General features: G+C 51.1%; 1 protein-coding gene across 23 annotated transcripts in view; it reads left to right on the forward strand.

Annotated features, from left to right (window-relative positions):
• Nucleotides 1–6,741: 6,741 nt before the first annotated feature.
• KLC1 (kinesin light chain 1) overlaps nucleotides 6,742–27,309 on the forward strand; it is a 56,173-nt gene continuing 35,605 nt past the window's right edge. For 10 of the 23 annotated variants that reach the window (XR_006604965.1, XM_045074326.1, XM_045074342.1 and 7 more), the window contains exons 1-2: nucleotides 6,747–7,024; nucleotides 24,970–25,231. Coding sequence is in view for 22 of the 23 variants with exons in the window: in XM_045074326.1 (XP_044930261.1) it covers nucleotides 24,971–25,231 (261 nt within the window). In the remaining variant the exon portion in view is untranslated. Of the gene's footprint in view, nucleotides 7,025–7,638; nucleotides 7,762–24,969; nucleotides 25,232–27,309 lie in introns of those variants that run through there. The other 13 variants (XM_045074329.1, XM_045074334.1, XM_045074368.1 and 10 more) reach the window with 5 other exon arrangements.

The following is a 27,309-nucleotide window of genomic DNA, read 5'->3' on the forward strand; positions in this document are numbered from 1 at the left end:
TCTCCTGATTCCAGCCAAGTGTGGGTCCTCACGGGTCCTAATTCAGGACAGAATTCGGTTCCATTCTCTTTCCTCTGCTGCCTCCTTTAACTCATTCTGTGCCCATCACCGCACCACGCCTCTCATCAAGATGAACCTCAGAGATCAGCCTCCCCTCCGCTGTGGCGGGGAGGAAGTTGCTGGGGTTGGGGCATCTGGGTGGCTCAGTCTTGAAGTGTCTGCCTTCAGGGGCATGTTCACTCGCATCTCCGACGGTGACACTGGCTGTCAGCAGAGCATCCTCACGTGATCTCTACGTGGTCTCCCCGGGTGCCTGCATGGGCTTCCTCCCGGCAGTGCGGGGACTGACTCCCAAGAGCAAGCTTCCCCAGAGAGCCAGCTGGAGACACTGTGTCACCTTTAACTGTGCCACTTCCACTTTACGCCAGCTTACCCAGAGTCAAGGAAGGGGACAGAGACTCCACCTCTCATGGGAGGCGTTTCCAAGTCGTGTTGTAAGAAGAATGTGTGGGATGGAAGATGTTGATGGACTTGGCCCTGTTTGGAAGAGGTCGTCAGGCATGGGAGTGTCGGAGCCTTTGAGCGGTCCCCGCCGGAGGGCCCGTTCTAAGTCCGCCGACTGGTTCTCTGTCTTCTCTCCCAAGACGGTGGCTGGTGGAGCATGTAGTCCAACATTTTAAATGATGGCTTTGCAGGATGCCTTAGCAAGGGCTTTTGTACCTCAGGGGCTGGGCTGTCCCTGAGGAAATCTGTCCCTTCCTAATAGGAAGCTTCCAGGCTCCCAGCTTCCATATGTGTCATCCGGGGGTGGGAACCCTGCCCTGGCCGCTGAGAGGCAGCCCTCCGAGCCTCTCCCATTCCTACCCGCTTGGGAGCCTTGGGAGAGGAGGTGCTGACTATCCCCTGTGGCAGGACATCTCTTCGAGGATGTCCCGTACAGCAAGCGGCCACATGCGGACTGCTTCTGCATCACTGCCGGGGCGGAAAACTGCCAGGTGCTTAGGGAAAAGGTCTGGAAGTCTCTGAGAAAATGAAACATACACCTCCCGGTGGCTAGTAGCTCCATTCTTAGTAATTCGCTCCAGAGAAATGAAAACGCGTGTTTCCCAGAGACTCAGACAAGGGAGCTCAGATCAGCTCTATTCTTTTTTTTTTTTTTTTTTAAAGATTTTATTTATTGGGGCACCTGGGTGGCTCAGTGGGGTAAAGCCTCTGCTTTCGGCTCAGGTCATGATTTCAGGGTCCTGGGGTCGAGCCCTGCATCCGGCTCTCTGCTCGGTCTGCTTCCTCCTCTCTCTCTCTCTGCCTACTCGTGATCTCTGTCTATCAAATAAATAAAAAAAAATTTTATTTATTTTAAAGAGAGAGAGAGATCACAAGAGAGGCAGGCAGAGAAAGAAGGGGAAGCAGGCTCCCCACTGAGCAGAGAGCCCGATGCGGGGCTCCATCCCAGGACCATGGGATCATGACCTGAGCTGAAGGCAGAGGCTTGAACCCACTGAGCCACCCAGGCGCCCGGGTCAGCTCTATTCTTGTTAACCAGAGCTGGACCATATACAGGGCGGGGCAGGGCGGGTGGGCACAAACGCTGCAGGCTGAGTGACAGGGGCTGGGCCCAAAAGGCACACACTGTGGGATTCTCTCTCTGTAAAATGCCAGAGCAGGCAAAACTAAACTACAGAACAAAACAGAGAACAGAACAGTGACTGCGAAGGGGCGTGAGGGAGGGGTCAGCAGTCCACCTCCCAATAGGCTTCAGGGACACAGGTCAGCTGGATGGTAACTTTGGACGTGTGTGTTTCACACGCGCTCATCGTGGAAATGCTCCCCGAGAAACAGACGCCGGGCTCCATTCATGAGACGCACACGCCGGGTGTAGGGGTGGAGCAGGAGGGCTGGAGAAATCAGGGACGGGATAAACGGGGCGAGATGTTGACTGTAGTGCACAGTGTGCACTTTATGTATTTTTTTACACGTTTGAATATTTTCTAATAAAATGGGGGGGGATCCCCAAGGAGAATGTCTGTTTGCCACGACCTGTGACCTGTGCCTAATCCCAGGTGCCCAGCCCCCAGTGCTGGTTTCTCATCATGTCCATCACACTAGACCCCGTTGTTTCTGTAACAGACGCTCTGCCCTCTCCCAGGTGCGGGCGTTACCCTTTTAGATGGCTGCGTAAAATGGCTCCGGTCTGGGCGCCTGGGTGGCTCAGTGGGTTAAGCCTCTGCCTTCGGCTCAGGTCATGATCTCAGGGTCCTGGGATCAAGCCCCGAATTGGGCTCTCTGCTCAGCGGGGAGCCTGCTTCCTCCTCTCTCTGCCTGCCTCTCTGCCTACTTGTGATCTCTGCCTGTCAAATAAATACATAAAATCTTAAAAAAAAAAAAAAAAAAGGCTCAGGTCTGCAGGCCACATACTGTGGGAATCCAGCACGTTTTCTCATCTGCCTCGTGGTTCCGTGAGAGGGCATGTCATAGGCTAGTCTCCTGGGCACTGGGAGTGTCACGGCTCTGGTGCAGAGACACATTTGGGCTCCCCAGTGGGTGCAAACACACACTCGGCCGTGGCGCTGCTTCTCGAGCAGGACCGCTGCCCTTCTTGCCTGCGTCGGAGCGTCGGTCCCCATCTGGAGACATCCTGGGCCCTGCACACAGGGCTGTGTGAGGGACTGGACCATCCAGGATAGCTTCCCGAACGGCCTGGTGTCCCCAGGGCCTGCCGGAAATGGGCTCCGGGCGCCAGGATGGCTGGGCCTCTCCGCAGGGCAGGGCAGGGGTTCACAACAGTAAAGAGCTCCTGGCTGGGGCCAGGAATGGGCAGCCTCACTCCGGGGGAAACAGGCTGGCCAGGACTGCAGGAGGGCAGGGGCGAGTCAGCAGTGCCGTGGGCCTGGGTCATTCTCTCTGGGGACCCTGGGCACCCCTGGGCAGGCAGGCTTCCCCAAGCAGGACCCAGGCCTACCTTGCCCTACATTCAGAGAGAAATGGGAGCAGGAGAGGCTCGGGGCCCTCCTCCCTGCACCCAAAGTGCTGCCCTTCTCGCTGGCCTGGCCGCACCAGTCCCGGCAGCGCAATGTCCCCGCTGGGGCTCCAGCTCCTTAAAGGAAAAACACCCCGCAAATCCGGTAAAGGTTGTTTTCCGAAGCTGAGCCTCAGGACCAGAGAGGGTGTGACCTGGGCGGAGAGCGAGGCTGCCCAGCCCAGAGAAGCCCCGGCCGGGGGTTGCGGGGTTCTGGTCCCGATGCCAGGCCAGGCCGCCCCTCCCGCGCCGGGCGTGCCGGCCACCGTGTCTGAGCCTCGCGGAGACCTGAGGGTGGTCAGACTCAGCTTGGACCGGGGTGGGATGGGGGGGGGGTGGCGGCTCCCGTGCTGGAGGGGGCGTGGGGGGCGGTACTCAGGCTGGAGGGGGCGGGGGAGGCCCCCAGATCAGGGGTGAGTGTGGGGGCGTTCCCCGGGCTGGAGAGGGCGTGGGGGCGGTTTCCAAGCTGGAGGGGCGGGAGGTGGCTCAGTGCGGGAGGGGCATGGTGGGGCGGTGTCCTGGCTGAAGGGGTCCGTGGGAGAAGCTCCTAGGTCAGAAGTGTGCATGTGGGCGGTGCCCATGCTGAGGGGGCGAGGGGAGGCTCCCAGGTCAGGGGTGGGGGGGCGGCGCCGAAGCTGAAGTGGGGCGGACCCGGGTGGGAGCGTCGGGGAGGAAGCACAGCGGACGCGGGAAGCTGGGGGGCACGGGCCACACAACCGGCGCGCACCCCTTCCTTGCCTGTCTCTCCGGGGGTGCGCGCCCCCCCCCCCCCCCGTCTCTGGCCAAGACCGCCCGGAAAGGTCGCCCTCTCCGAATTGAGGACACTCATCCGAGAATGACTTCGCACCGCCCCACGCTGCAGGGTTCGGGGACTCCTTCCCCCCCACCCTCTCCTCCTTAGACCCGAATGGACTGGGGTATCCACTGGGCAGCAGACCCCTGGGGATCAAAGGGAAATCCCAGCATCCCACTCTCCTCCAAAGGGCTGCTCCTGGATAGAGACATCCACAGACAGTTAGAGCGAGAAGCAGGACCCCTCTCCATGCTTCAGCTGAGACCGAGGACTCACTGTGCCCTTCCTTCTGTGTCGGACCCGGTTTCCTCCCTACACTTCTATCACTGGGCTTCAGCAGCCGGGTCCTTCCCCCTTGCCATGTCAATGTCCTTTTTCCAAGAAATCCCCTGACCCCTGAGGATCTGAGCCACCCCCGCAGCATCTGAGCCAGTGCTGAGCTTTCCGTCTCAGCTCCACAGCTGCTGGCCGTGTAGGGGTGTCTGTTCTCCCCCTGCCCAGCTTCACACCTGACACCAGTGGGATTCAGTAAATCTCGGGAATGGAGACTGTACACTCCTGAGTCATCTCTGACTCCCAGGAGTCTGGCGTGTGGCTGTTCTCACTCTTCCTTGACCAGGGGACTTCAGCCTTGGCTTCATCTGGGTCCTGTAGGCACCTCCAAATCTGTACTCTGTAGAGCCCCAGCCCCAGTTTCAGTCTCCAGGCCGTCTGCTGATCTCTCTGCTTTCACAACTGGGAAATGAAAGGGTCGGAGAAGGAGGGGAGGAGGGCAGAGGACAAGGCCTCTACATTTGGGGAAAGCAGGAAGAAGGAGAGACAGAGACAGAGGAGGAGAAGGAGGTGGCCCACCCATGCAGGCTGCCTTTTTCAAAAGGGGAGAGCACTTAAGGGAGCAAGGAGGGAGCCTGCTCCAAAGGTCCAGTGCTGCCTTGTGGACGACAGCCCCACCCTCCAGGACCCTGGCTGACCCTCTGGGACCCTGGCTAGCCCAGCAGGCTCTTGGTAACAAGGATGCTCAAGGCCACCAGGACTGTGCCAACCGGTGTGTGCTTCCCAGGGCCCCGGTCCTCTAGGTTTGTGGGGAGGACAGAGAATGGATTTGCCTCCCCGGAGTAGCCTTGTTGAGGCTTTCCAGCACAAAGGCTCTCCTCAGCTCTGCTAGTGCCCACATAGGAAGTGTAGAGTGGCTCCCTTCTGATTCCCAGAGCTGAGTTAATCCTTGGAAGCAGCAAGCAAACCAGGGAACCTCTGTAAATGGGGGTAGCAGTGCCACTCTCGGAGTTCCTGAGGATCAGAGGATTGAAAGCCGCTGAGAATGCCCAGGGCTGCCCAGCGATGGCGGGTGATTGTTAGTGTCAGTGTGCGACTCTGAGTGAGGACGGCCCGAAATGCCTGTGCCCCAGCCCGGTGCCCTGGACGATGGGTACATGACAGTATTTCCACGGGAGAAGTAGCAGGATCCTATTCAGGGGACCCGCAGAGGCGGTGGATGAATTTGGCCTTTTTCCCCCCGCTCCCCATCACTCCAGACTCATCCCTGCCTAAGGACCTTTGCCTGGAGTGATCTCCCTCGCGTTTAGCTCAGTTTAGGCCCCTTCCGGTCACTTAGGCGTTCACTCCGCCCCGCCCGTACCTTACTTTTCTCGGTGCAGCAGGCACTGCGAGCTGGCGCGGGATCCTACCTATCCTCTTTACCAGCACACCTTGGCTCTTATGGTGGGGATCACGGCTGCTCAACAAGTATTTGTTGAGACAATAAACGCGCGAGAGAATAATAAAGCCTAAACAGAGTGACAGCATTGGGGGCGGAGAGGGATGACCACAGCAATTTGCAGGAGGCGACTCATCACAGGAGGACGTCAAGCATCTCCGGTTTCTGCGCGAGTGGAGGGGACAGTCGCTGAGTCCAGAGTCCTAGAGAAAGGCGCCTCCCTGCTCCTCTGTTCTCTAGGGCCCCTGTTGGCGGCCAGTGCCCAGCCCCTCGGGGCCTGTGAAGAGCCGGTGGCAGGCTCCTGCCGTGGGGCCAGATCACCAAGGGAGCGTGGGAAGGTGGTGTGGCGGCTTCCCCCTCGCCGCTCCCGGCTGGCCTTTCCGCGCTGACACCACAGCACCGATAGCACCGTGGTCGCGCCCCCTGACTCGCGGAGACTGTGTCCCTCCGGGGTCAGAACGGCCGCGGGGGCCGGGCTGGCCCGTTGGAAGAGCGCAGCGGTTGGGCAGCAAGTGCGCGGCCGAGGCCTCCGGGCGAACAGTGGCGCAGGGCCCCGCACCTGGCACGGCCGCAGCGCCCGGGGGGTGGTCGGGCGAGCTGCGCCGCGCCTTCCCCGGAGCCGGCCTGCGTGCCCCGGGCGGGCTGCTGAGTCAGGCCTGCCGCGCGGAGATGCAGCCGCCGAGGCCGGGCGCGCTCTCCGGCCTGCAAGGCCTGCCCTGCAGGCGGGGGCTGCGGCCGGGGCGCGGGCGCCACGCGCGGGGGGCGGCTGCGGGGCCGGCAGCTCTGCCCTGGCCAGGCCCTGGCGGGCGGCTCGTGCGAGACCCGAGTGGCCAGGGGAGCGCCTGGAGGCTCCTCTGGAGCCCTGATTCTCGAGGGTCCCGGGGCAGCGAGGGAGCAACGAGATGCGCGCGGCCTGGGTCTCGACCCAGACTCACATCCCGGAGGGGCCTGCGGGGTAGCCGGTCCCTCAGGGCCCCTCCTGCGGGCTCCCGGGAGTCGCACGCGCGAAGACCCGGCTTGGCACCGCGTGACCAGCCCTCGCGGGACGAGCGCGCCGGCGCGAGGGGCGCGGGCGCGGCTGTCCAGGACGGTGCCGCCCCGCCCCAGCGCCCCCTTCCTGCGCGTCCGCCGCGCGCCGCGCCGCGCCCCGCCCCCCGTCCGCGGCCGGTGACGTCACGGCGGCGCGCGGCATTGTGGGGCGGGAGCGCCGAGCCGGGGGAGGGTCGTCGAGACGCCATTTTCGGCGGCGGGAGCGGCGGAGCAGGAGCGGAGCGGAGCCGGCGGGCGCGGGGCGGCGGCTGCGGGGAGGAGCCGCAGGGGACAGCGCTCGCGGGCGGCCGAGGATGCTGCGGGGCGGCCGCGCCGGGGCCCCTCGTTCGTGACCGCGGCGTCGCGTCGGAGGCAGCCGAGGCGCGGGCCCCGCGCGGTCCTGCTCCGCGCACGCGCCCCGCGGCCTCCCGGAGCTGACAGCGCGAGCGCGCGGCCCCGCGGGAGCAGCACGGTGAGTCCTCGGCCCGTGCCCGGCCGCGCCGCGGTCCCCGCCCGCCCGCTGCGACTGCAGTCGCCCGGCCCCGCCCGGGTCCTCCCCGCAGCCGCCCGGCCCCCGCGGCGCGGCCCCTCCGAGACCGCGGCCGCGGCCCCTTCCCCAGCCCGGCCTCCGGCCTCCGGCCCTGGCCCCTGCGCGTGGACGGTCCCTTCGGCCGTCCCCGGCCCCGCACCCCGGCTCGGCCGCGCAGCGCGCGGGGCGGCGGCTCGCGGGAACAGCGGCGGACCCCCGGCCGCGCGACTGGGCGGGGGTCCGGCCGCCCCCGGGAGCGCGGCGCGCGGGGAGGGGCGGCCGGCCGGTGGCTTTGTCCGGGTCCTCCCTCTTCCTTCCGGCCCCCGCCCTCTCCCGCGGCACCGCCCTGGGCGGGCGCGCCTGTCAGCTCGCGGGGACGGGCTGCGGGGCGGGCGGGGAGCGCGCGGGGTCCCTGGCGCGGGGCCGGCCTCCGAGCCTCCTCGGCGACCCCGGTCCTCCCGTTGCCAGACGCGGAACGCTTCGTCCGGGCTCCACCTGGGCCGGCGGCGGCCCCGGCGCGGTGGCCGACTCGGGGCGCCTCTGCGCGTGAACCCGACAGCGTCGGAAGAGTGGCCTCGGCGCCTGGGGGTCGGGGGGTGCTGAAGAACGTGAGGTTCGTGGCCCGGGCGGGTCCGCGCTGGCGCTGAGACCGCGCGTCGGGAATCCGCGTCGAGCGATCGGTGAGGAGTGCTTGCAGAAGCGTCTGCACAAAGTGCGGCAGCACGGGAACTCGGGGTACTCCGGTGACACTGGCACGCAGCCGGGCGGCTCCTGGATTCCCTGCTCTGGTTAGGTTCTGCGCGTTTCTGGCTACAGCGCGACTAAGCTATTGATCAGAGTCCTTGGCTCAGCACACACGGTACCAGTTGGGTGAGGCCCCGGGGGGAAACTGGGGCAGGTTCTGAAGTCTCCCGATCTTGTTACCCTTCTGGATTTGCCTCTTCCAGGGGTCGGCAGCAAGCTTCCACTGGGGTGGGAAAGGCGCTTTCATCGTTGTTTCCTACCTGTGTGTGAGCACACAGCCGGACTAGAGTGAACACTTCAGATTGTGGGGAGCTGCGTGTGGGAGGCCAGGCCCTCCTAAGAGCCGGTTTCTCCCTCTCAGAGAATGCAACATCATGGTGCAGTGGAGCCTGGCAGCCCTGGGGTGTTAGCCAGGCGGGCGGAGGGCCCGGGGTGGTAACTTCGCCGTGACCTGGCACATTCACCTGCCTGGAGGTCCAGCCTTCTGGAAACACTAGACAGCCCACGAGAAGGTGGAAGGGCCTGCATGGGAGTCAGGACAGTACGTCCAGGAAGGATGAGGGGGCCGATGCCACTGTGGAGGGGCACATAGGCTCTTAAGTATTTTAAAATAGATGAAAGCTTAGCTGTAGTTATTTAAGATTATACATTTTGTGTTTTAATTTTTTAAAGATTTTTTATTTATTTCAAAGAGACAGAGATCGCAAATAGGCAAGAGAGGCAGGCAGAGAGAGAGGGGGAAGCAGGCTCCCCGCAGAGCAGAGAGCCCGATGTGGGACTCGATCCCAGGACCCTGAGACCACGACCTGGGCCAAAGGCAGCAGCTTAACCCACTGAACCACCCAGGCACCCCTAAAATTATACGTTTTAAAAAACTATATATTTTTGGGACGCCTGGGTGGCTCAGTTGGTTAAGCAGCTGCCTTCGGCTCAGGTCATGATCCCAGCGTCCTGGGATCGAGTCCCACATCGGGCTCCTTGCTCAGCAGGGAGCCTGCTTCTCCCTCTGCCTCTGCCTGCCATTCTGTCTGCCTGTGCTCGCCCCCCCCCTCTCTCTCTGATAAATAAATAAAAAAAAACTTAAAAAATAAAAACTATATATTTTTAAGCATGTTTCATAATGTTGATAATAGATAAGCCAGTGTGTAGGTTTCCATATGGGACTATAAAAGTCAAAAATTGATAAATTTGAAGGATTTATGTAACATGGACACATAAATATGATAAGAAACCAGAACTTTATATAACAAGGAAGTGATCTGTAATAACCCAAACAGACGTAGAGGCAGGTTTTAAGTGTCAAATTTCAGGACGTAGAATAAAAATGATTAGCATGTTCAGTGGTGAAAGCATGGTCTTAAGTGGCTGGCGGAGCTCCGGAGCTCATAGTCTGGTGGGAGAGAGGACGTGGTTGGGGACCGCAGGTGAGGTGAGATACTGTGCTGAGTGCCCTGAGAAGGTGGTTTTGGGTATGAGACACGAAGAAAAGAACAGTTGGCCCAATGTGAGGGGTGGGATTTGGTAGTGGCCATACTGGAGGACACAGGCCTTGAAGCGGTGCTGGCGTAGAGGGGACGGAATTTAGGAAGGGTGAGGGTGGGAAGGAAAAGCAGGGAAGGAAGGCAAGGAGGAGCGGGGGTTCGTTTTTTTTTTTTTTTGTAAAGGATTGGCGCATTCTTGAGTGCGGGAACGGAGCTAGTATGGCAGGTGGCTTGAACCAAGTGAGACTCGATGAGAAGCCATTAGCCCTAGTAGGACTGAGAGAGCTCCTGACTTAAGGGAGGGACGATAGGAACAGGGGTGCAGATGGACTAGAGAGGGCCTCACGAGTTACGGCAGCCTGACTTGGGAGTGACCAGTCTAGAGTAAGGGCAGGGCTGCAGTCCAGAAGAGATGGAGAGGCCGTGTTCACAGCCAGAGCGAGATGCTAGATCTAAGTTGGAGTGACGTGTCACTCCTCTGCTAAGTTTTGGCCGGTGTCCTAAAAGCACTCTGCCCCCATGTGTTCCCTCAGGTACACACGGCAGGCTCATCCCGAGCCTGCTCTTCTGCAGTCACTGGGTCCCCGTGCACCGTAGCACTTCTCACTACAGTATTCCTTATCGTTTTACTGTTGGTCTCTTTCACTTAACGCCCCTGATCTCCACCGGGGCAGGGGTTTTGTAAATGCTTAATAATGTTTATTGAACGAATGCATCTAGAATTCCTTCCCTTTCTCTAACTTGGGCGGCTCACTGGCTGGTGACACCCATCAAGATGGGGAAAACAGGAGGAGGGGGAGATGGTGAGCTTGGTTTTGGATAGATTAAGTCGGAAGTACTTTTGGGGTGCCCAGGTGGACCGGTAGGCAGTTGGAGATGGAGGTCTGGAGCTCAAGACAAATGTTTAGGCTGGAGATCAAGATTGGGGAGACCTCATCACCTTGTTGAAAGCCAGGGGCTCTTCCGAGAGCTTCTAACACGTAAAGACGGTCGAGTTGCCCTGTTTGCAGGTGGAGAAGGAGGTCGGTGTCAAATTGGCTAAGAGGTCAAGGAAAATTTGGATGGACAGAGCTCTTGGATTTGGCTTCTAGGAGGTAATTAGTGACTTTTAAAATTTTTCCTCAGAATATTACCTCCTAAGGCAGGCGTGCTAAGGCATTCTTCTGTCTTTCGGCCCTGCAGCCTCACAGTTAATATATTCTTCCCTCAAAATTAATTCAGAATTTACTTTTGTCTTAACTATTTTTAAAAAATGTACTTATTTTGGGACACCTGGTTGGCTCAGTTGTTAGGTATCTACCTTTGTCTCAGGTCATGATCCCGGGGTCCTGGGATCGAGCCCCGCATCAGGCTCCCTGCTCAGCGGGGATCCTGCTTCTCCCTCTCCCACTCCCCCTGCTTGTGCTCCCTCTCTTGCTGTGTCTCTCTGTCAAGTAAATAAATGAAATTAAAAAGGAAATAAAAATAAAGTACTTACTTTAATTGAAGTTCAGTTGACATACAAACAGCTGACGTCAAACAGCTGTGATGTCAGGCTTCTAATTTAGGTATTTCTGCTCGCACATTTCAACTGAACCACTTTGCTGTCGGGAATCGCAGTAACGCCAAGCTCCAGTTGCCTTCATCTGGGAAGTCCTTGGCCAGCTCTTCCGTTTCAGAAGTCCGGGTGATGCCGCGTGGCTGCGGTGACTCCGTGGGCTTGCGGTCTCACATGGACTGTTCCAGGCACCGCCTTGTCACTGCACTTGTGTTCCTCACCGAGGCTGGCTTAGAGGAGGTGATCGGTAAAAGCTGATTGAGCCTTCATTTCTGTGGTGAATCCACAATGGGGTGTTTTCTTAAATTTACTTACTCCACCTATTTAAAAAGGATTCGTATTAATCAAACAGGGGAGGAAATCTTAATTTCTATTCTTTTACAACTGTGGTAAAAATTAGGTATATTTACAGGGTTGTGCAGCAGATCTCTAGAAGCTTTTCATCTTGCAAAACTGAAACTCTGTGTCCATTAAATAACAACTTCCCGTCCTCTGCCCCTACCCCTAAACACAGTTCTACTTTCTGATTCAATGAATTTGTCTACTTTAGATACCTCATATAATTAGAATCATACAGTATTTGTCTTTTTTTTAAGCTTTTTTTTTTTTTAAAGTAATCTCTGCACCCAACGTGGGGCTTGAACTCACAGTCCCAGAACTCACAGTCCCAGAACGAAGAGTAGAGCATTTGATCTTTTGTGACTATTTTGATTTAGCATATTGTCCTCAAGGTTCACCCATAATTTCTATTCTTTTTAACTAAAATATTAAGTTCTAAAGCTTTTGTAGTATGAAATTTGTATTAGATTTCTCCTTATTATGGAACAGATTATTATAAATTTAGTGGCTTAAAACAGTCACATTTATTCCAGTTAACTGCGGGTGAGCAGCTCACGTGTCTACAATTGTGTGTTGGGCTGCCTTTGTCTTCCGAAGCTCATAGGGCTCTCGTAGGCTGTTGGGGTTGTGGCAGAATTCAGTTCTTCTGGTTGTAGGGTTGATGTCCTACTTTCCTTGTTTCCTGGCTGTCAGCTGGGGGCTCTCTCAGCTCCTTGAGGTGGCCTGCTCCATCTTCGAAGCCAGAGTGGAAAAGCTCCCACACCCTGAATTCCTCACACTTTGAATCTCTGACTTCTTTTCTTTTGTGGCTTCTAGACCCAGATTTAAAAGTCTTATATGAAAAAAAAAAAAGGGCTTATATGAGGGATGCCTGGGTTACTCAGTCAGAAGAGCATGAGACTTTTGTTCTTGGGGTCATGAGTTTGAGCCCCATGCTGGGTATAGAGATTACTTAAAAATAAAAATTAAAAAAAAAACTTAAAAAATACGTAAAGGGGCATGTGGTTAGGTCAGGTCTACCAGGATAATCTTCCTGTCTGGTTTTAATTTTTTTTTTTAAAGATTTTATTTATTTATTTGACAGAGATCACAAGTAGGCAGAAAGTCAGGCAGAGTGAGAGGAGGAAGCAGGCTCCCCGAAGATGAGAGAGTCCAACGCGGGGCTCCATCCCAGGACTCCGGGATCATAACCCTAGCCGAAGGCAGAGGCTTTACCCAGGCACCCCTAATCTCCCTTCTTAAGGTCAAGTGATTTGGGGCCTTAATTACATCTGCTACAAAATCCCTTTACAGCAGTACCCAGAGGGACTTGATGAACTGGGAGACGTGTGTACACAAGGGCCTAGGAATCTTGAGGGAGACAAGGCATCTGCGTACCACATCTCATTTTATTCTGTTCTTGGAACAAAACCATTTAAAAAAAAAAATTTACTTTATTTGTCAGAGAGAGAGAAAGAACACAAGCAGGGTTAGCGGCAGGCAGAGAGAGAAGCAGGCTTCCTGCTGAGCAAGGATCCCGATGCGGGGCTCAATCCAAGGACCTTTAGGCTCATAACCTGAGCCGAAGGCAGATGCTTAACCAACTGACTGAGCCACCCAGGCATCCATGAACAAAGCCATTCTTTTTTAAAAAATTAAAAAAAAATTTTTTTTTTTAAAGATTTTATTTATTTATTTGACAAACAGAGATCACAAGTAGGCAGAGAGGCAGGCAGAGAGAGGGGGAAGCAGGCTCCCTGCTGAGCAGAGAGCCTGATGCGGGACTAAATCCCAGGACCCTGAGATCAAGACCTGAGCTGAAGGCAGCGGCTTAACCCACTGAGCCACCCAGGCGCCCTAAAAAAATTTTTTTAAAGATTTTTATTTATTTATTTGACAGACAGAGATCACAAGAAGGCTGGGAGTCAGGCAGAGAGAGGAGGAAGTAGGTTCCCTGCTGAGCAGAGAGCGTGATTCGGGGCTCGAACCCGGGACCCTGGGATCATGACCTGAGCTGAAGGCAGAGGCTTAACCCACTGAGCCACCCAGGCACCCGAACAAAACCATTCTTAACTTCTTAACCATCTTTCAGTTACTATTGGGAGTTATGATTGCTCAATATGTACAACAGTCTACAGCCATACCACCCTTAACGTGATCTCTGAATATGTTCACTAATGTTAGCAAGTTCTGCTTTTTAAAGAAAATTGAGGTATAATTTACATACGGTGAAGTGCCAAGATCTTAAATATATTGTTCATTGTTTCGATAAATGTGTATCAAGATACGGCCCAGAAAATTCCCTCATGCCCCTTGCCAACATCCGTCACCCCCCACCACTCCTTGGCAACAGTGATCTGGTTTTTATAACCGCAGGTTAGTTCTGCCTATTCTAGAGTTTCATATAAATGAGATTATACAATATATATTCGTCCTGCTTTTTTCATTCAGCATAACATTTTTGAAATTCATACGTGTTGTTGCCTGTGGCAGTGGTTGGTCCCTTTCTAGTCCTGAATAGTGTTGTGCTGTGTGGACCTATACAGTTAAGCCTGAAGCACGTCTTGGGGGGCCCTTGTTCTTGTGGGAGACCACGTGGACAAACATTTTAGTTTCTTCTACATAAATGCCTACGTGTGAGATTGCTCGCAGGATAGATGCAGCGTTAACTCCTTTTATTTATGTAGAGAGCTGGCGTGGGAGCAGAGGGAGAGAGACGCTCAGGCAGGCTCCGCGCGCTGGTGAGCAGAGCCTGGATGCATCATTAACTTTTTTTTTTTTTTTGTTAAAGATTTTATTTATTTATTTGTCAGAGAGAGAGTGAATGAGAGCGAGCACAGGCAGACAGAGTGGAAGGAAGAGTCAGAGGGAGAAGCAGGCTCCCTGCGGAGCAAGGAGCCTGATGTGGGACTCGATCCCAGGATGCTGGGATCATGACCCGAGCCGAAGGCAGCCGCTTAACCAACTGAGCCACCCAGGCGTCCCAACTTTTTTTTTTTTTAATATTTTATTTATTTGATAGAGATCACAAGTAGGCAGAGAGGCAGGCAGAGGGAGAGGAGGAAGCAGGCTCCCCATTGAGCAGAGAGCCCGATGCGGGGCTTGATCCCAGGACCCTGAGATCATGACCTGAGCGGAAGAGAGAGGCTTTACCCTGAGCCACCCAGGCGCCCTCTTTATTGGCTTTTTTAAATATACCTGCTCTTTTGAAGTGTCTGTGCGTCTTTTATGTTTTTACAAAGTCAGGTTGTCATTTTATTATTGAGTATAGGAATTCCTTATGTATTTGAGCATGAATCTTTTTGCCAGGTACATATGTTGCAAATATTTTTTCCCAATATATGCCTTTTAGCTATGCCTTTTAATAATTTTAAATTTTGATGAGTTCCACTTTATTTTTTAATTTTTTAAAAAAGATTTTATTTATTTATTTGACAGAGAGAGAGATAGATCACAAGTAGGCAGGGAGGCAGGTAGAGAGAGGAGGAAGCAGGCACTCTGCGAGCCCGATGAGGGGCTTGATCCCAGCACCCTGGGATCATGACTTGAGCCGAGGGCAGAGGCTTTAACCCACTGAGCCACCCAGGTGCCCCTATTTTTTGATTTTTTATGTGGTTTCTGCTTTCTATTTTGTCTGTTTTGAAATCATTAAAAGATGAATGCTCTTTTGGAAAAACTCATGGTTCAAAAAGATAGAAAGGGCGGCGCCTGGGTGGCTCAGTGGGTTAAAGCCTCTGCCCTCGGCTCAGGTCATGATCTCAGGGTCCTGGAATCAAGCCCTGCATCGGGCTCTTGGCTCAGCAGGGAGCCTGCTTCCTCCTCTCTCTCTGCCTGCCTCTCTGCCCGCTTGTGATCTCTGTCTGTCAAATAAATAAATGAAATCTTTAAAAAAAAAAAAAAGATATACAGGTGTGAGTTGTCTGTTTTCTCATTTTCTTTCTTTTTTTTCAAGTTTTTTTTTTTCTTTTTAAGATTTTATTCATTTATTTGACAGGCAGAGATCACAGTAGGCAGAGAGGCAGGCAGAGAGAGAGAGGGAGAAACAGATTTTTCGCAGAGCAGGGAGCCTTGAGGAGCAAGAGGTAACTCAGGGGAGCCCATGAAGATCTCCGGACCCTGCGATCATGACCTCAGCTGAAAGCACGTGCTTCACCGACTGAACAGTGCAGGCACCCTTCCCCATATACGTATTTATATATCCATATGTGTGTGTGTGTATTTAAGATTTTATTTTATTTTAAAGATTTTATTTATTTATTTGAGAGAGAGAATGAGAGAGATGGAGATCACGAGAGGGGAGAGGGTTAGAGGGAGAAGCAGACTCCCTGCTGAGCAGGGAGCCTGATGTGGGACTATATCCTGGGGCTCCAGGATCATGACCGAGCCGAAGGCAGACGCCTAACCAACTGAGCCACCCAGGCACCCTTTAAGTTTTTGTTTTTAAGTAATTCCTACACTCAGCGTGGGGCTTGAACTCACAACCCCAGCATCAAGGGTCTCATGCTCGGGGCGCCTGGGTGACTCATTCTGTTAAGTGTCTGCTAGGTCATGATCTCAGGGTGGTGAGATCGAGCCCTGTGTTAGGCTGTGTGCTCAGTGGGGAGTCCACTGGACATTCTGCACCTCCCACCACGTGTGTGTGCATGTGTTTCTCTTTCAAAAAAACAAAAAAAAAAGTCTTATGCTCCTAACTGAGCCAGCCAGCCACCCCTTAAAAAATATGTTAGTTGCCTTTCTTTAGTTAAGAAAGAAAACTATTGGGGCGCCTGGGTGGCTCAGTGGGTTAAGCCGCTGCCTTCGGCTCAGGTCATGATCTCAGGGTCTTGGGATCAAGTCCCTCATTGGGCTCTCTGATCAGCAGGGAGCCTGCTTCCTCCTCTCTCTCTGCCTGCCTCTCTGCCTACTTGTGATCTCTGTCAAATAAATAAATAAAATCTTAAAAAAAAAAAAGAAAGAAAACTATTCCATACATGTATCTTTGATTAGCACTTTAAATATGTAAATTTCACGTTATGATATTATGTTTTATTTTTATTCACTGTTCAGTAAGAGACCCTTGAAGTCTTTTTTTGTTTGTTTTAAGATTTTATTTATTTGACAGGGAGAGACACAGCGACAGAGGGAACACAAGTAGGTGGAGTGGGAGAGGGAGAAGCAGGCTCCCCACAGAGCAGGGAGCCCGATGCGGGGCTCCATCCCAGGACTCTAGGACCATGACCTGAGCCGAAGGCAGAGTCCTAAAGACTGAGCCACCCAGATGCCCCTGTTACGATATTATGTTAATTTGTTTCTCATTTTGAAATAAAAATGGTGCTTTTTAACTACATAATCAATACTCTCTATATTTATTTTTTATTTTTTATTTTTTTTTAAGATTTTTATTTATTTATTTGACAGAGAGAGATCACAAGTAGGCAGAGAGGCAGGCAGAGAGAAAGGAAGGGAAGCAGGCCCCCTGCTGAGCAGAGAGCCCGATGCGGGACTCGATCCCAGGACCCTGAGATCACGACCTGAGTCGAAGGCAGCGGCTTAACCCACTGAGCCACCCAGGCGCCCTCTCTATATTTATTTTTTATTTTATTTTATCTTAGTAACATATAATGTATTATTTGCTTCAGGGGTCCAAGTCTGTGAATCGTTAGTCTTACACCATTCACAGCACTCTGCATAGCACAGACCCTCCCCAGTTCCATCACCCCGCCACCCTATCCCTCCCCTTACTCTCTGTCTTTATATTTTTTTGCCCCAGACTCCCATAACACCCTGTTTTGTAATCTGTTAGTCACACTGTCCGATGAAGGTGTTTTTCCTTTTTGTTGGCTCAACCAGTGACTTGTGATAGAGACATCTGCAGCGTTTGGGTTTACTCATTCAGGACTTGGGAAGAAGCATGTTCTCTGTTTTCATGTAGTTCCCTGTAGTTTGTCATGCTTAAAATTTGCATCTGAAGAGATGGGTCTGTGGGACAGATTGAATTACTTAGTCCACTGTCTGGCTATGGCCAGGAGTCGTTGCTCAGTCATGCAGTGGTGGGGGGGTGTTAGGCACCTGATCAACTGTGGGGGACATGGCCGCCTTGAAAACTCTTTCCTTAGGTGCAGCATGGTCATTGACAAGCGAAGTGAACTCTCCTTGGGCTACTTGCACACGTCACACAGTAGTGTGGTTAGGTTATCGTGGAGTACGTAGAGGTGGCGGGTTCAGAACAGCCGCACGCAGCTGCCTCCTGAGCCTGCCTGGGAAAGGGACCCAGGGAGTCCTGCCTGCCTTTATTCCTTGGGTTCTGCAAGGGCGTTGGCGACAGACTCCTCCGAGAGGCAAAGGCAAGCTTTTGTTTTATCCAGTGGGTTATAGTTTTAGGATGGAAACAGGTTCAGAATGGCTGGTGTACTTATGGAGTTTTTAGTATTAAAACATTTTGCCTTTTTTTCATGTGTGTGCAAAAAGTATAAATTTATTGCTCCACAAGTGAACTCGTATTAAGTCGCATCAGTGTTTCTCTCAGTCATACTCAAACAACTCAGGATTTCCTAATCTTTTCATGTTCCTTTGGGCATGATTTAAGTTCCGGGAACACACAGAAGGAAGGTGTTTGGCATTCTCCACTGGCATCTGCCGAGAGTTACACCTTTTTAAAAAAAAATTTTTATTTAAATTCAATTTAGTTGGGACACCTGGGTGGCTCAGTTGGTTAAGCAGCTGCCTTCGGCTCAGGTCATGATCCCAGCGTCCTGGGATCGAGTCCCACATCGGGCTCCTTGCTCCGCAGGGAACCTGCTTCTCCCTCTGACTCTGCCTTCCACTTTGTCTGCCTGTGCTCGCTCTCGCTCGCTCTCTCTCTGACAAATAAATAAATAAAATCTTTAAAAAAAATAAATTCAATTTAGTTAACAATTTAGTTAGCATAACATATACTGTGTTACTAGTTTCAGGGATAGAATTTAGTGATTCATCAGTTGAATACACCTTCATAGATTTTTGTGATTTTTAGACCAGAATGATTCATTCATTCATTTTATTCTTGTGATTTAAGTTTAGAAGAGGAGATAAAAAGGTGAGATTAGGTGAGGTTAGGTTTGAGGAAGATGAGACTGGAGGAGGTACAGAGGATGAGTCGTCGTATTTCCATTCTGGAGCTGCTTTTGTGGCCAGCCCTGGCTCTCTGCTGCCGCTGGCAGCTTGTGGTCCATAGATGAAGCTTCTGATCAGGACTGCCCTGATGGAGCACATCCTCCCTTGAGTAGAATTTTGTGATTCTTATTTGGGAAAGAGTAGACAGTGTATAGTTGGATAAGTATGTTTGTTATTATAACACAGTGTTATATTTAGAAAATAAAGTGACTCACTGTTGTAAGCCTACAAAGGGGTATAACATTTCTGTTTTTACCCAAAAATGTCATGATTTGAAAATGATTGAGACCCCCACCCTTTTTGGATTTGGCTTAAAATATGAACCTTAACTTTGTTCTGTAAACTGGGGAAGTGACACTCCTCCTCCATACTCTGTAGCCTTACCTGCTTTCACCAAAACAAAAACTAAACATCAGAAAATTCAAGAATTGGGGGCACCTGAGTGGCTCAGTGGGTTAAAGCCTCTGCCTTTGGCTCGGGTCATGATCTCAGGGTCCTGGGATCGAGCCCCGCATCGGGCTCTCTGCTCGGCAAGGGAGCCTGCTTCCTCCTCTCTCTCTGCCTGCCTCTCTGCCTACTTGTGATCTCTGTCTGTCAAATAAATAAAATCTTTAAAAAAATAAATTCAGTAATTTTTTTCACTTTTGTTTTTAAGATTTTATTTATTGTTTTGACAAAGAAAGATCACAAGTAGGCAGAGAGGCAGGCAGAGAAAGAGAGAGAGAGAGAGAGAGAGAGAGAGGCTTCCTGCTGAGCAAAGAGCCCGATGTGGGGCTTAATCCCAGGACCCTGAGATCATGACCTGAGCTGAAGGCAGAGGCTTAACCCCCTGAGCCACCCAGGTGCCGCCTTTCCACTTTTTTTTTTTTTTAAAGTAATCCCTACATTCAACGTGGGGCTTGAACTCACAACACAAGATCAAGAGTCACGTGATTTTCCAACCAGCCAGGTGCCCCAGTTTAACTTCTTCTTAAGCAAGTAATATTCTTCTTTTGACTTTGCATTATGTGATTTTTGTTCTGGGGCACCTGGGTGGCTCAGTAGGTTCAGTGTCTGACTCTTGATTTCGGCTCAGGTTGTGATCTCAGGGTTGCGAGGTGGAGCTCTGCATCAGGCTCCGTGCCCCTCCCCCCCAATAAAATATGTATACCTGATTTGTGTTCTGAAACTTCAGAATCAAAAACATATGTATATTTTTACTTGTAATATTACCATTGGTCCCTTTGCTTTTTAGTCTCATGTATTATATATTTGGAAATTTCTAAGTAAATTGAAGAGGGCTTGAGACTTTCATTTATCAGAATGGGAGCATAGGTTTAAAAAGATTGAGAAATGAAGTTTTCTGTGATTTCATGACAGAGGTAAAATAGATTATGTCCCAATGTTGGGTTTTAGGTTTTGTTTTCTTTGGTGTGCATCATTAATTTAAAAAAAACAAAAAAACCTTTTGCATCTGTTACTGAAATATTTATATATGAAAGAATTCATCAGGTTCCTGAAACCCCCAAAAGAAACCCTGTTAGCGGTCACTCGCCACCTTCTCTCCCTCCAGTCCTTGGCGCCTCTGATCTGCTTCCTGTCTCTGTGGACATTTCGTATCAATGGAATAATGTAATTTGTGGCCTTTTTTTTCTTTTTTCTTTTAAATAATTAAAAAAATTTTTTTATAAACCTATAATGTATTATTAGCCCCAAGGGTACAGGTCTGTGAATTGCCAGGTTTACACACTTCACAGCACTGACCCTAGCACATACCCTCCCCAATGTCCATAACCCCACCACCCTCTCCCTGTGCCCCTCCCCCTGGCAACCCTCAGGCCTTTTTTTTCCTTAAAAGATTTTATTTATTTACTTATTTTGAGAGAGAATGAGCAGGGGAGAGAGGGAGGGGGAGAAGCAGGCTCTCAGCTGAGCAGGGAGACTTGGGGCTTAATCCCAGAGTCCAAAGGCAGACGCTTGACGGACTGAGCCACCCTGGAGCCCCGGTATGTGGCCTTCTGTGTCTGGCTTGGTTCACTTAAGTAAATGTTTGTGAGGTCCAGCCGTGTTGAAGTTTGTATCCGTATTTTGTTCCTTTTTTTTTTTTTTTAAGGCAAATACTATTCCACTGTATGGATAGACCACATTTTGTGTATCCATTTATCAGTTGATAGAATTTGGGTTATTTCCACATTGAATAATGCCAAAGTATTGGTGTAAAAGTTCTGTCGGGCGCCTGGGTGGCTCAGTGGGTTAAGCCTCTGCCTTCGGCTCAGGTCATGGTCTCAGGGTCCTGGGATTGAACCCCGAATCGGGCTCTCTGCTCAGCGGGAGCCTCTGCCCCGCCCCCTCCCGCCTGCCTCACTGCCTACTTGTGATCTCTGTCAAATAAATAAATTAAATCTTTAAAAAAATTTTTTTTAATTTATTTTTATTTGTCGGAGAAAGAGCACAAGCAGGAGAAGCAGCAGAGCTCGGAGAGGGACAAGCAGGCTTCCCATTGGGCAGGGAGCCTGATGTGGGACTCGATCCCAACCAGAGCCAAAGGCAGACACTTAACCCACTGAGCTACCCAGGCATCCCTCTATCACATTCTTTAAAAAATTGAGATGGGGCGCCTGGGGGGCTCAGTCATTAAGCGTCCGCCTTCGGCTCAGGTCATGATGAGCTCCGTATCGGGCTCCCACCTCGTCGGGAAGCCTGCTTCTCCCTCTGCCTGCTGCTCCTCCTGCTTGTGTTCATTCTCCTGCTGTGTCTCTCTCTGTCAAATAAAATTTTTTTAAAAAGATGAAAAATTAAAAAATAGAGATGCAAGTCATATAATGTAGTAGTGACCATTTTAAAGTGTACAATTTAGTGCATTTTTTAGTATGTTCTCTCTGTCGGGCAGCCATCACCACTAAACTAACTCCACATGTTCCCTAAAAAAAAAAAAACAGGGGCGCCTGGGTGGCTCAGTGGGTTTAGCCACTGCCTTTGGTGTAGGTCATGATCTCAGGGTCCTGGGATCGAGTCCCGAGTCCGCCTCTCTGCTCAGCAGGGAGCCTGCTTCCCCATCTCTCTCTCTGCCTGCCTCTCTGCCTACTTGTGATCTCTGTCAAATAAACAAATAAAATCTTTAAAAAATATATATGTATATATATGTATTTGTATATATATATGTATGTATGTATACATATATATATTTTTTAAAGATTTTAGTTATTTGTTTAAGAGAGAGGGTGAGCAAGAGAGAACGGGAGCTGGGTGGGGGAGAGGCAGAGGGAGAAGCAGACTCTCTGTTGAGCAGGGAGCCCGGTGTGGGGCTTAATCCCAGGACCCTGGGATCATGACCTGAGCCAAAGGCAGATGCTTTACCGACTGAGCCACACAGGCACCCCGTTATTTCTTTCTTTCTTTTTTTTGGATTTTATTTATTTATTTGAGAGGCAGAGAGCACGTGTGTGTTTTTACACACTTGAACTGGGAAGGGGTTAGGGAAGAGGGAGAGGGCCAAGTAGACTCTTCCCAAGTGTGGCCCAGTCGGGGGGGTGTGGGGGCAGTCCCATGACCCCGGAATAACAACCTGAGCCAGAATCAAGAGTCAGCTGCTCAGCTGATTGAGCCACCCATGTGCCCCTCTTGTTTTTAATTTTTGAGAGGGGGGTAAGGTTTGGTAAAATTTGTCACACTGTTGAAAATTGTATTGCCTGTTAATATTTTTTTTTTTTAAGATTTTATTTGTGTATTTGACAGAGACACAGCGAGGGAGGGAACACAAGCAGGGGGAGTGGGAGAGGGAGAAGCAGGCTACCCGCCGAGCAGGGAGCCTGATGCAGGGCTCGATCCTAGAACCCTGGGATCATGACCTGAGCCGAAGGCAGAGGCTTGAACCCACTGAGCCGCTGAGGTGCCCCTGTTTAGATAGTCTTAACCGTTTATATTTTTAGACTCTATAAATGCAGGAGCTGAGCTATGTAGTAAATGATGATTACTTTTCCTATTTGACCTTTTATTTTCCTTCGGAGCTAATTATCTTGTTTTCTTTCTTTTTTTTTTTTTTTAAAGATTTTATTTATTTAACAGACGGAGATCACAGGTAGGCAGAGAGGAGGAAGCAGGCTCCCTGCGGAGCAGAGAGCACGATGTGGGGCTGGATCCCAGGACCCTGGGATCACGACCTGAGCCGAAGGCAGAGGCTTTAACCCACTGAGCCACCCAGGCGCCCCAATTATCTTGTTTTCATTTCCTTTTTAAGTTGGTTCTAATCTGTCCTCGCCTACAGCACTTGTCCCTAGGTTGGTGCGAAGCTCTGTCTTCCCCACAGTGAACCTGTGCCCCATAGTCTCTCTCTTTATTGTCATGTTTTCTTCTCGACTTACCATTTTGCTTGCACTCATTTTCCTGAACCTGAGGGAGCATGAGAGGTAGAAGTTTTTGAGACCTGGTATGTCTAAAAATGTTACTCTCCTGTTCCTACAGTTGATTGAGGGTTTGGCTGGCTATGGAATTCTTTTTATTTTTTTAAAAATTTTATTTATTTATTTAATAGAGCGATCACAAGTAGGCAGAGAGTCAGGCAGAGAGAGGGGGAGGCAGGCTCCCTGCTGAGCAGAGCGCGCAATGCGGGGTTCGATCCCAGGACCCCGAGATCATGACCTGAACCGAAGGCAGAGGATTAACCCACTGAGCCACTCAGGCCCCCCTTGTTTTAAGATTTGGCTTATTTATTTTGGGAGAGGGTGTGTGCGTGCATGAGCGGGGCAAGGGGAGGGAGAGGGAGAAAGTCCCAAGCAGGCTCAGGTAAACCTGACTGGAGGGGGTGGTGATCTAAGGACCCTGATATCACAACCTAAGCCAGAACCAGGAGCTGATGTTTAACTGACTGCGCCACCCTTGCTACTTCTCTTTAAACCTGCCCCAGCTGGTACAGCCACTCTGGAAAATACTGTGGGGTTTCCTCAAAAGTTGGAAATAGAGCTGCCCTACCACCCAGCAATTGTACTACTGGGTATTTAGCTAAAAGATACAGATATAGTGATCCGAAGGGACATGTGCACCCCAGTATGGATAGCAGCAGCGTCCACCATAGCCAAACTGGAGAGAGCCCAGATGTGCATGAATGAATGGATAAAGAAGATGTGGGGTGTGGACTATTACTCAGCCATCAGTAATTGAAATCTTGCCGTTTGCAACGACGTGGATGGAACTAGAGGGTATTATGCTGAGTGAAATAAGTCAACCAGAGAAAGATAGTTGTCATGTGACCTCATTCGTTTGGAATTTAAGAAACAAAACAGGATCATAGGGGAAGGGAGAAAAAAAATAAGGTGAAATTGGAATGGGAGACAAACTTTAAGAGGCACTTCATCACGGGAAGCAAATGAGAGTTGCTGGAGGGGAGCGGAGTGGGGCAAAAAGTATATAAAATTTCTCCTGTGCAGGGGGTGGGCATAAAACCCTCTGCCCCTTCCCATTCTTTTCTCTTTTTTATAAACAAAACTCCCTCTCTTCCCTTTTTACAGAGAGAGGACACTGACTGTTTCTATAGTTGATAGGATTTAATGTTTTTTAGTAAAGTTTTGAATTTTAATTCCAGTATAGTGAGCCAGTGTTTGGCTTCAGGCATCCGACGTGCTCACTGAACACCGCAGGGGCTCCGCACGGTGCGCTCCTTAGGCACGGGTTTGGTGCTTTGCCGCTCCTTTCCTGCATGGGCGTCTGTCTGTCTGTCCAGGCCTGCACCACGCGGTCGGCCAGGGCTCAGCGCCGTCCTGGGGATGTGACGTAGTGGGACGGGTACAAGATCGAGGCCTTGCCTTTCCGACAGGGCTTGCATTCAGGGCGCTACGAACGATACGTGACAGCACGCAGGACCTCGGGGAGTGCCCAGTGCTCTGAAGGGGGTCACGGTGACGCGCGTCTGAGTCTGACTTCAGTGCGTCGGTCTCCCGAGCCGCGTTCATGCTCACCGTGACCTTTTCTTCTGTTTAACTGAATTAGGGGGTTTAAGACCTATTAGTTTCAGCAGTCACGGGTGTGCTGACACTGTATTATATGCCCCTTTCCTTTTTCTTCCTCATTTTATTATTTTAAAGCCAGTTCCAGACACTGGAATCTGGTGGCCTCTCGGCTAGTGGGACCCCATAGGCTCGCCTAGCCCGCGCCCTCTCGCGCCTTTTCCTGCCCACGGCTCTGCTCGCGTCGCTCTCTTGCCGTGTTGCCGACGGGCCTAGTCCTTCTCCTGCTTCTCTGGTTGTTCCCATGTTGCTTTGCTGGTTTTCTTCCTTCTTCCAGCTGTGACCAGTTCTCAGGGCTTTGTCTGGTAAATATGTTACCAAGAATTTACTGTCCCTTCTACTTTTTTTTAAGGGGGAAAAAGCTTGCAGACATTCAGAGAACTCCTGTTTGCGGAGGCTTTGTGCTGTAGAAATGCCATTTGGGTGTTTTGGTGCTTTTTACTCTTCGGCATTAATTTCAAGTGTTGTCATTTCTCCCATTAAAAAGAATTCAGGTATAAGCCAGAAAAGTAATTAAATTGGTCTGCAGAGGGAAAAGAGGAACAGTACAGTATTTCAGCAAGTCACAGATACATACATTTATTATTTACCTATAAAAATGTTAATCTAAAAGTTTTCACACAGTGTATTTTATAGGAGGTGTAACATAAATGACACCTGTGATGAGATGCCTCATCTGTTTTCCTTCCTCCGTTCTAGAATGTACGACAACATGTCCACGATGGTGTATATAAAGGAAGACAAGTTGGAGAAGCTGACACAGGATGAGATTATTTCTAAGACAAAGCAAGTGATTCAGGGGCTGGAGGCTCTGAAGAACGAGCACAATTCCATCTTACAGAGTTTGCTGGAGACGCTGAAGTGTTTGAAGAAAGATGACGAAAGTAATCTGGTGGAAGAGAAATCAAACATGATCCGAAAGTCTCTGGAGATGTTGGAGCTTGGCCTGAGTGAGGCACAGGTAGGAATGAAGTCGCCTCCGACAGGAGTAGGAACTTGACAGTCTGGAGAACGGAGATTTTGTTTTGAAATCTACTTCTAGGATAACAGAGATCAGCTTGTACAGTATATAAATGATGATTGATTTGGGCATGTCTGAATTTTAAAGAGCAGAGCCAAAATAGAGGTAACCTCGCCATTTTGGATTTGATTTGGCTGCATGTATCCGAAAACGAAATCAGTGGCTTAAACATCGTAGACATAAAGAAATACCGAGGTGGGCTACGCCTGGAAGGGTTGTGTAGCTGCATGGTCGTTAGGGACATGCAGGCCTCTGCATTGCGGTGCACAGTCTTTTTTGTGGACTCAGCTGGAGCTCCAGCCACAGCCACCTGACCCCGTTCTAGGACGGGAAGGGTGTACATCCTCCCTTTACTTCCTCCAGCTGGTGCACAACGCTGCGGACCGTTCACTGGCCACACCCGGTGGTGAGGAGCCTGGGGGATGTGCTCTGCCTACTTCAAGGTCCACGTTCTTAGGCCTGAGGGAGAAGGGAGAATGGATATTGACCAACAGCTAATAGTTTCTGCAGTTCTCCAAGACGAGATTGCTATATATATGACTAAACCTTTGTTTTTATCATGCGGGACATAGAGGTGAAAAAATTAGAAACATCTGGGGGGCGGGGCACAGTAGGTTGAGCATCCGGCTCTGGTTTCAGCTCCGGTTGTGATCTCGTAGTGAGGTCGAGCCCTGCCTCGTTGCGGGGAGTCTGCTTGAGAGTCTCCCTTTCCCTCACCCTTCCCCCTAAGATCAGTCAGTCCGAAAAGAAAAGAAGCCTTTTGTGGTAGCCCTGCCCCTTGATAATATGTGGTTCTGCCAGCATATTTTAGGCAAAATCACACAGTGAAATTTGGCTTCTTTCTTCTTAGCTTTCCTCTTTTTTTTTTTTAAAGATTGATTTATTTGAGCGAGTGCGCGCATCGTTGGGTGGGGCAGAGGGAGAGGAAGAGTATCTCGAGCAGATTCCATTGGAGGCGGGGAAGCCTCGATCCCAGGACCCTGAGATTATGATCTGAGCTGCGACCAAGAGTCAGACATTTAACCTGTTGCTTCCCCCAGGTGCCCCTTAGCTTTCCGCTTGTAAGCGATGAAAGCTGAATGGGGCTGCTGGGTCACTAGTTTCCATTTTCATGTAGAGAACACCGTTTGTCACAGGAACTGTCCAGACCCTGATTTTAGAGTTCTTCATCCAGACTGTGTGAAAGACCTCACTGTAGAATTTAACTTGGCTTGGTTATTGTGAGTGTATTATATGGCATTTTCTATTACTGAAAAGTGATGTGAATACGGACTTTCTTTTCAGTTGGGCAGATACTCGAGTTAAGAAAAGGAGGAGGAAACAGCCTCACCTTCTGGAGTTTAGGTCAAAGGTAGGAGGATAGTAGAGGGCAGGGCAGTTGCGTTGTCTAAAGAGAGAACAGACTGGAGCCAACTTTGCCCAGGTGTTTCTGCTTGTGCACTTCCCAGGGGGCGTGCTGATGCCTCGGCAGGTCTGGTGCACCGCAGGCAGACCCCTGGGACAGTCACTGGATTTTGTGACGTGGCCCTAAGCTTAGAGATGTACCAGTGTGAACCTGATTAGGCGGCTAGCTTAAGATTTCTTCCCTTATCTTGGAACATCAAAGATTTGTCTGCATGCCCTTCCTTAGCTCTGTCACCCGCCCCTCCTGGAGGGACCGGTGCTCTGTACAGTGCGTGCTTGTGCACACACTCTTACATGGAGAAGCGCCTCTGAGAAATGATGTCGGGGCCACCTAGGTAGAAGGAAAGAACATACAGTCTTGTCAGAAGAGTAACTGTGTGTCCATCACTGGTCCATTTGAGATGCTGTCAAACAAAAGAACAGCATCTAGTTTCTGTAGATGTTCTGAGCATGTGATACTCTGATACTCTTTTTTTTTTTTTTCAAGATTTTATTTATTTGACAGAGATCACAAGCAGGCAGAGAGAGGGGGAAGCAGGCTCCCTGCTGAGCAGAGAGCCTGATGCGGGGCTCGATCCCAGGACCCTGGGACCATGACCTGAGTCGAAGACAGA

The sequence above is a fragment of the Mustela putorius genome, unplaced genomic scaffold (assembly GCF_011764305.1).
Source record: "Mustela putorius furo isolate JIRA1106 unplaced genomic scaffold, ASM1176430v1.1 tig00000129_pilon_pilon_pilon, whole genome shotgun sequence".
Taxonomy (NCBI): Eukaryota; Metazoa; Chordata; class Mammalia; order Carnivora; family Mustelidae; genus Mustela; species Mustela putorius.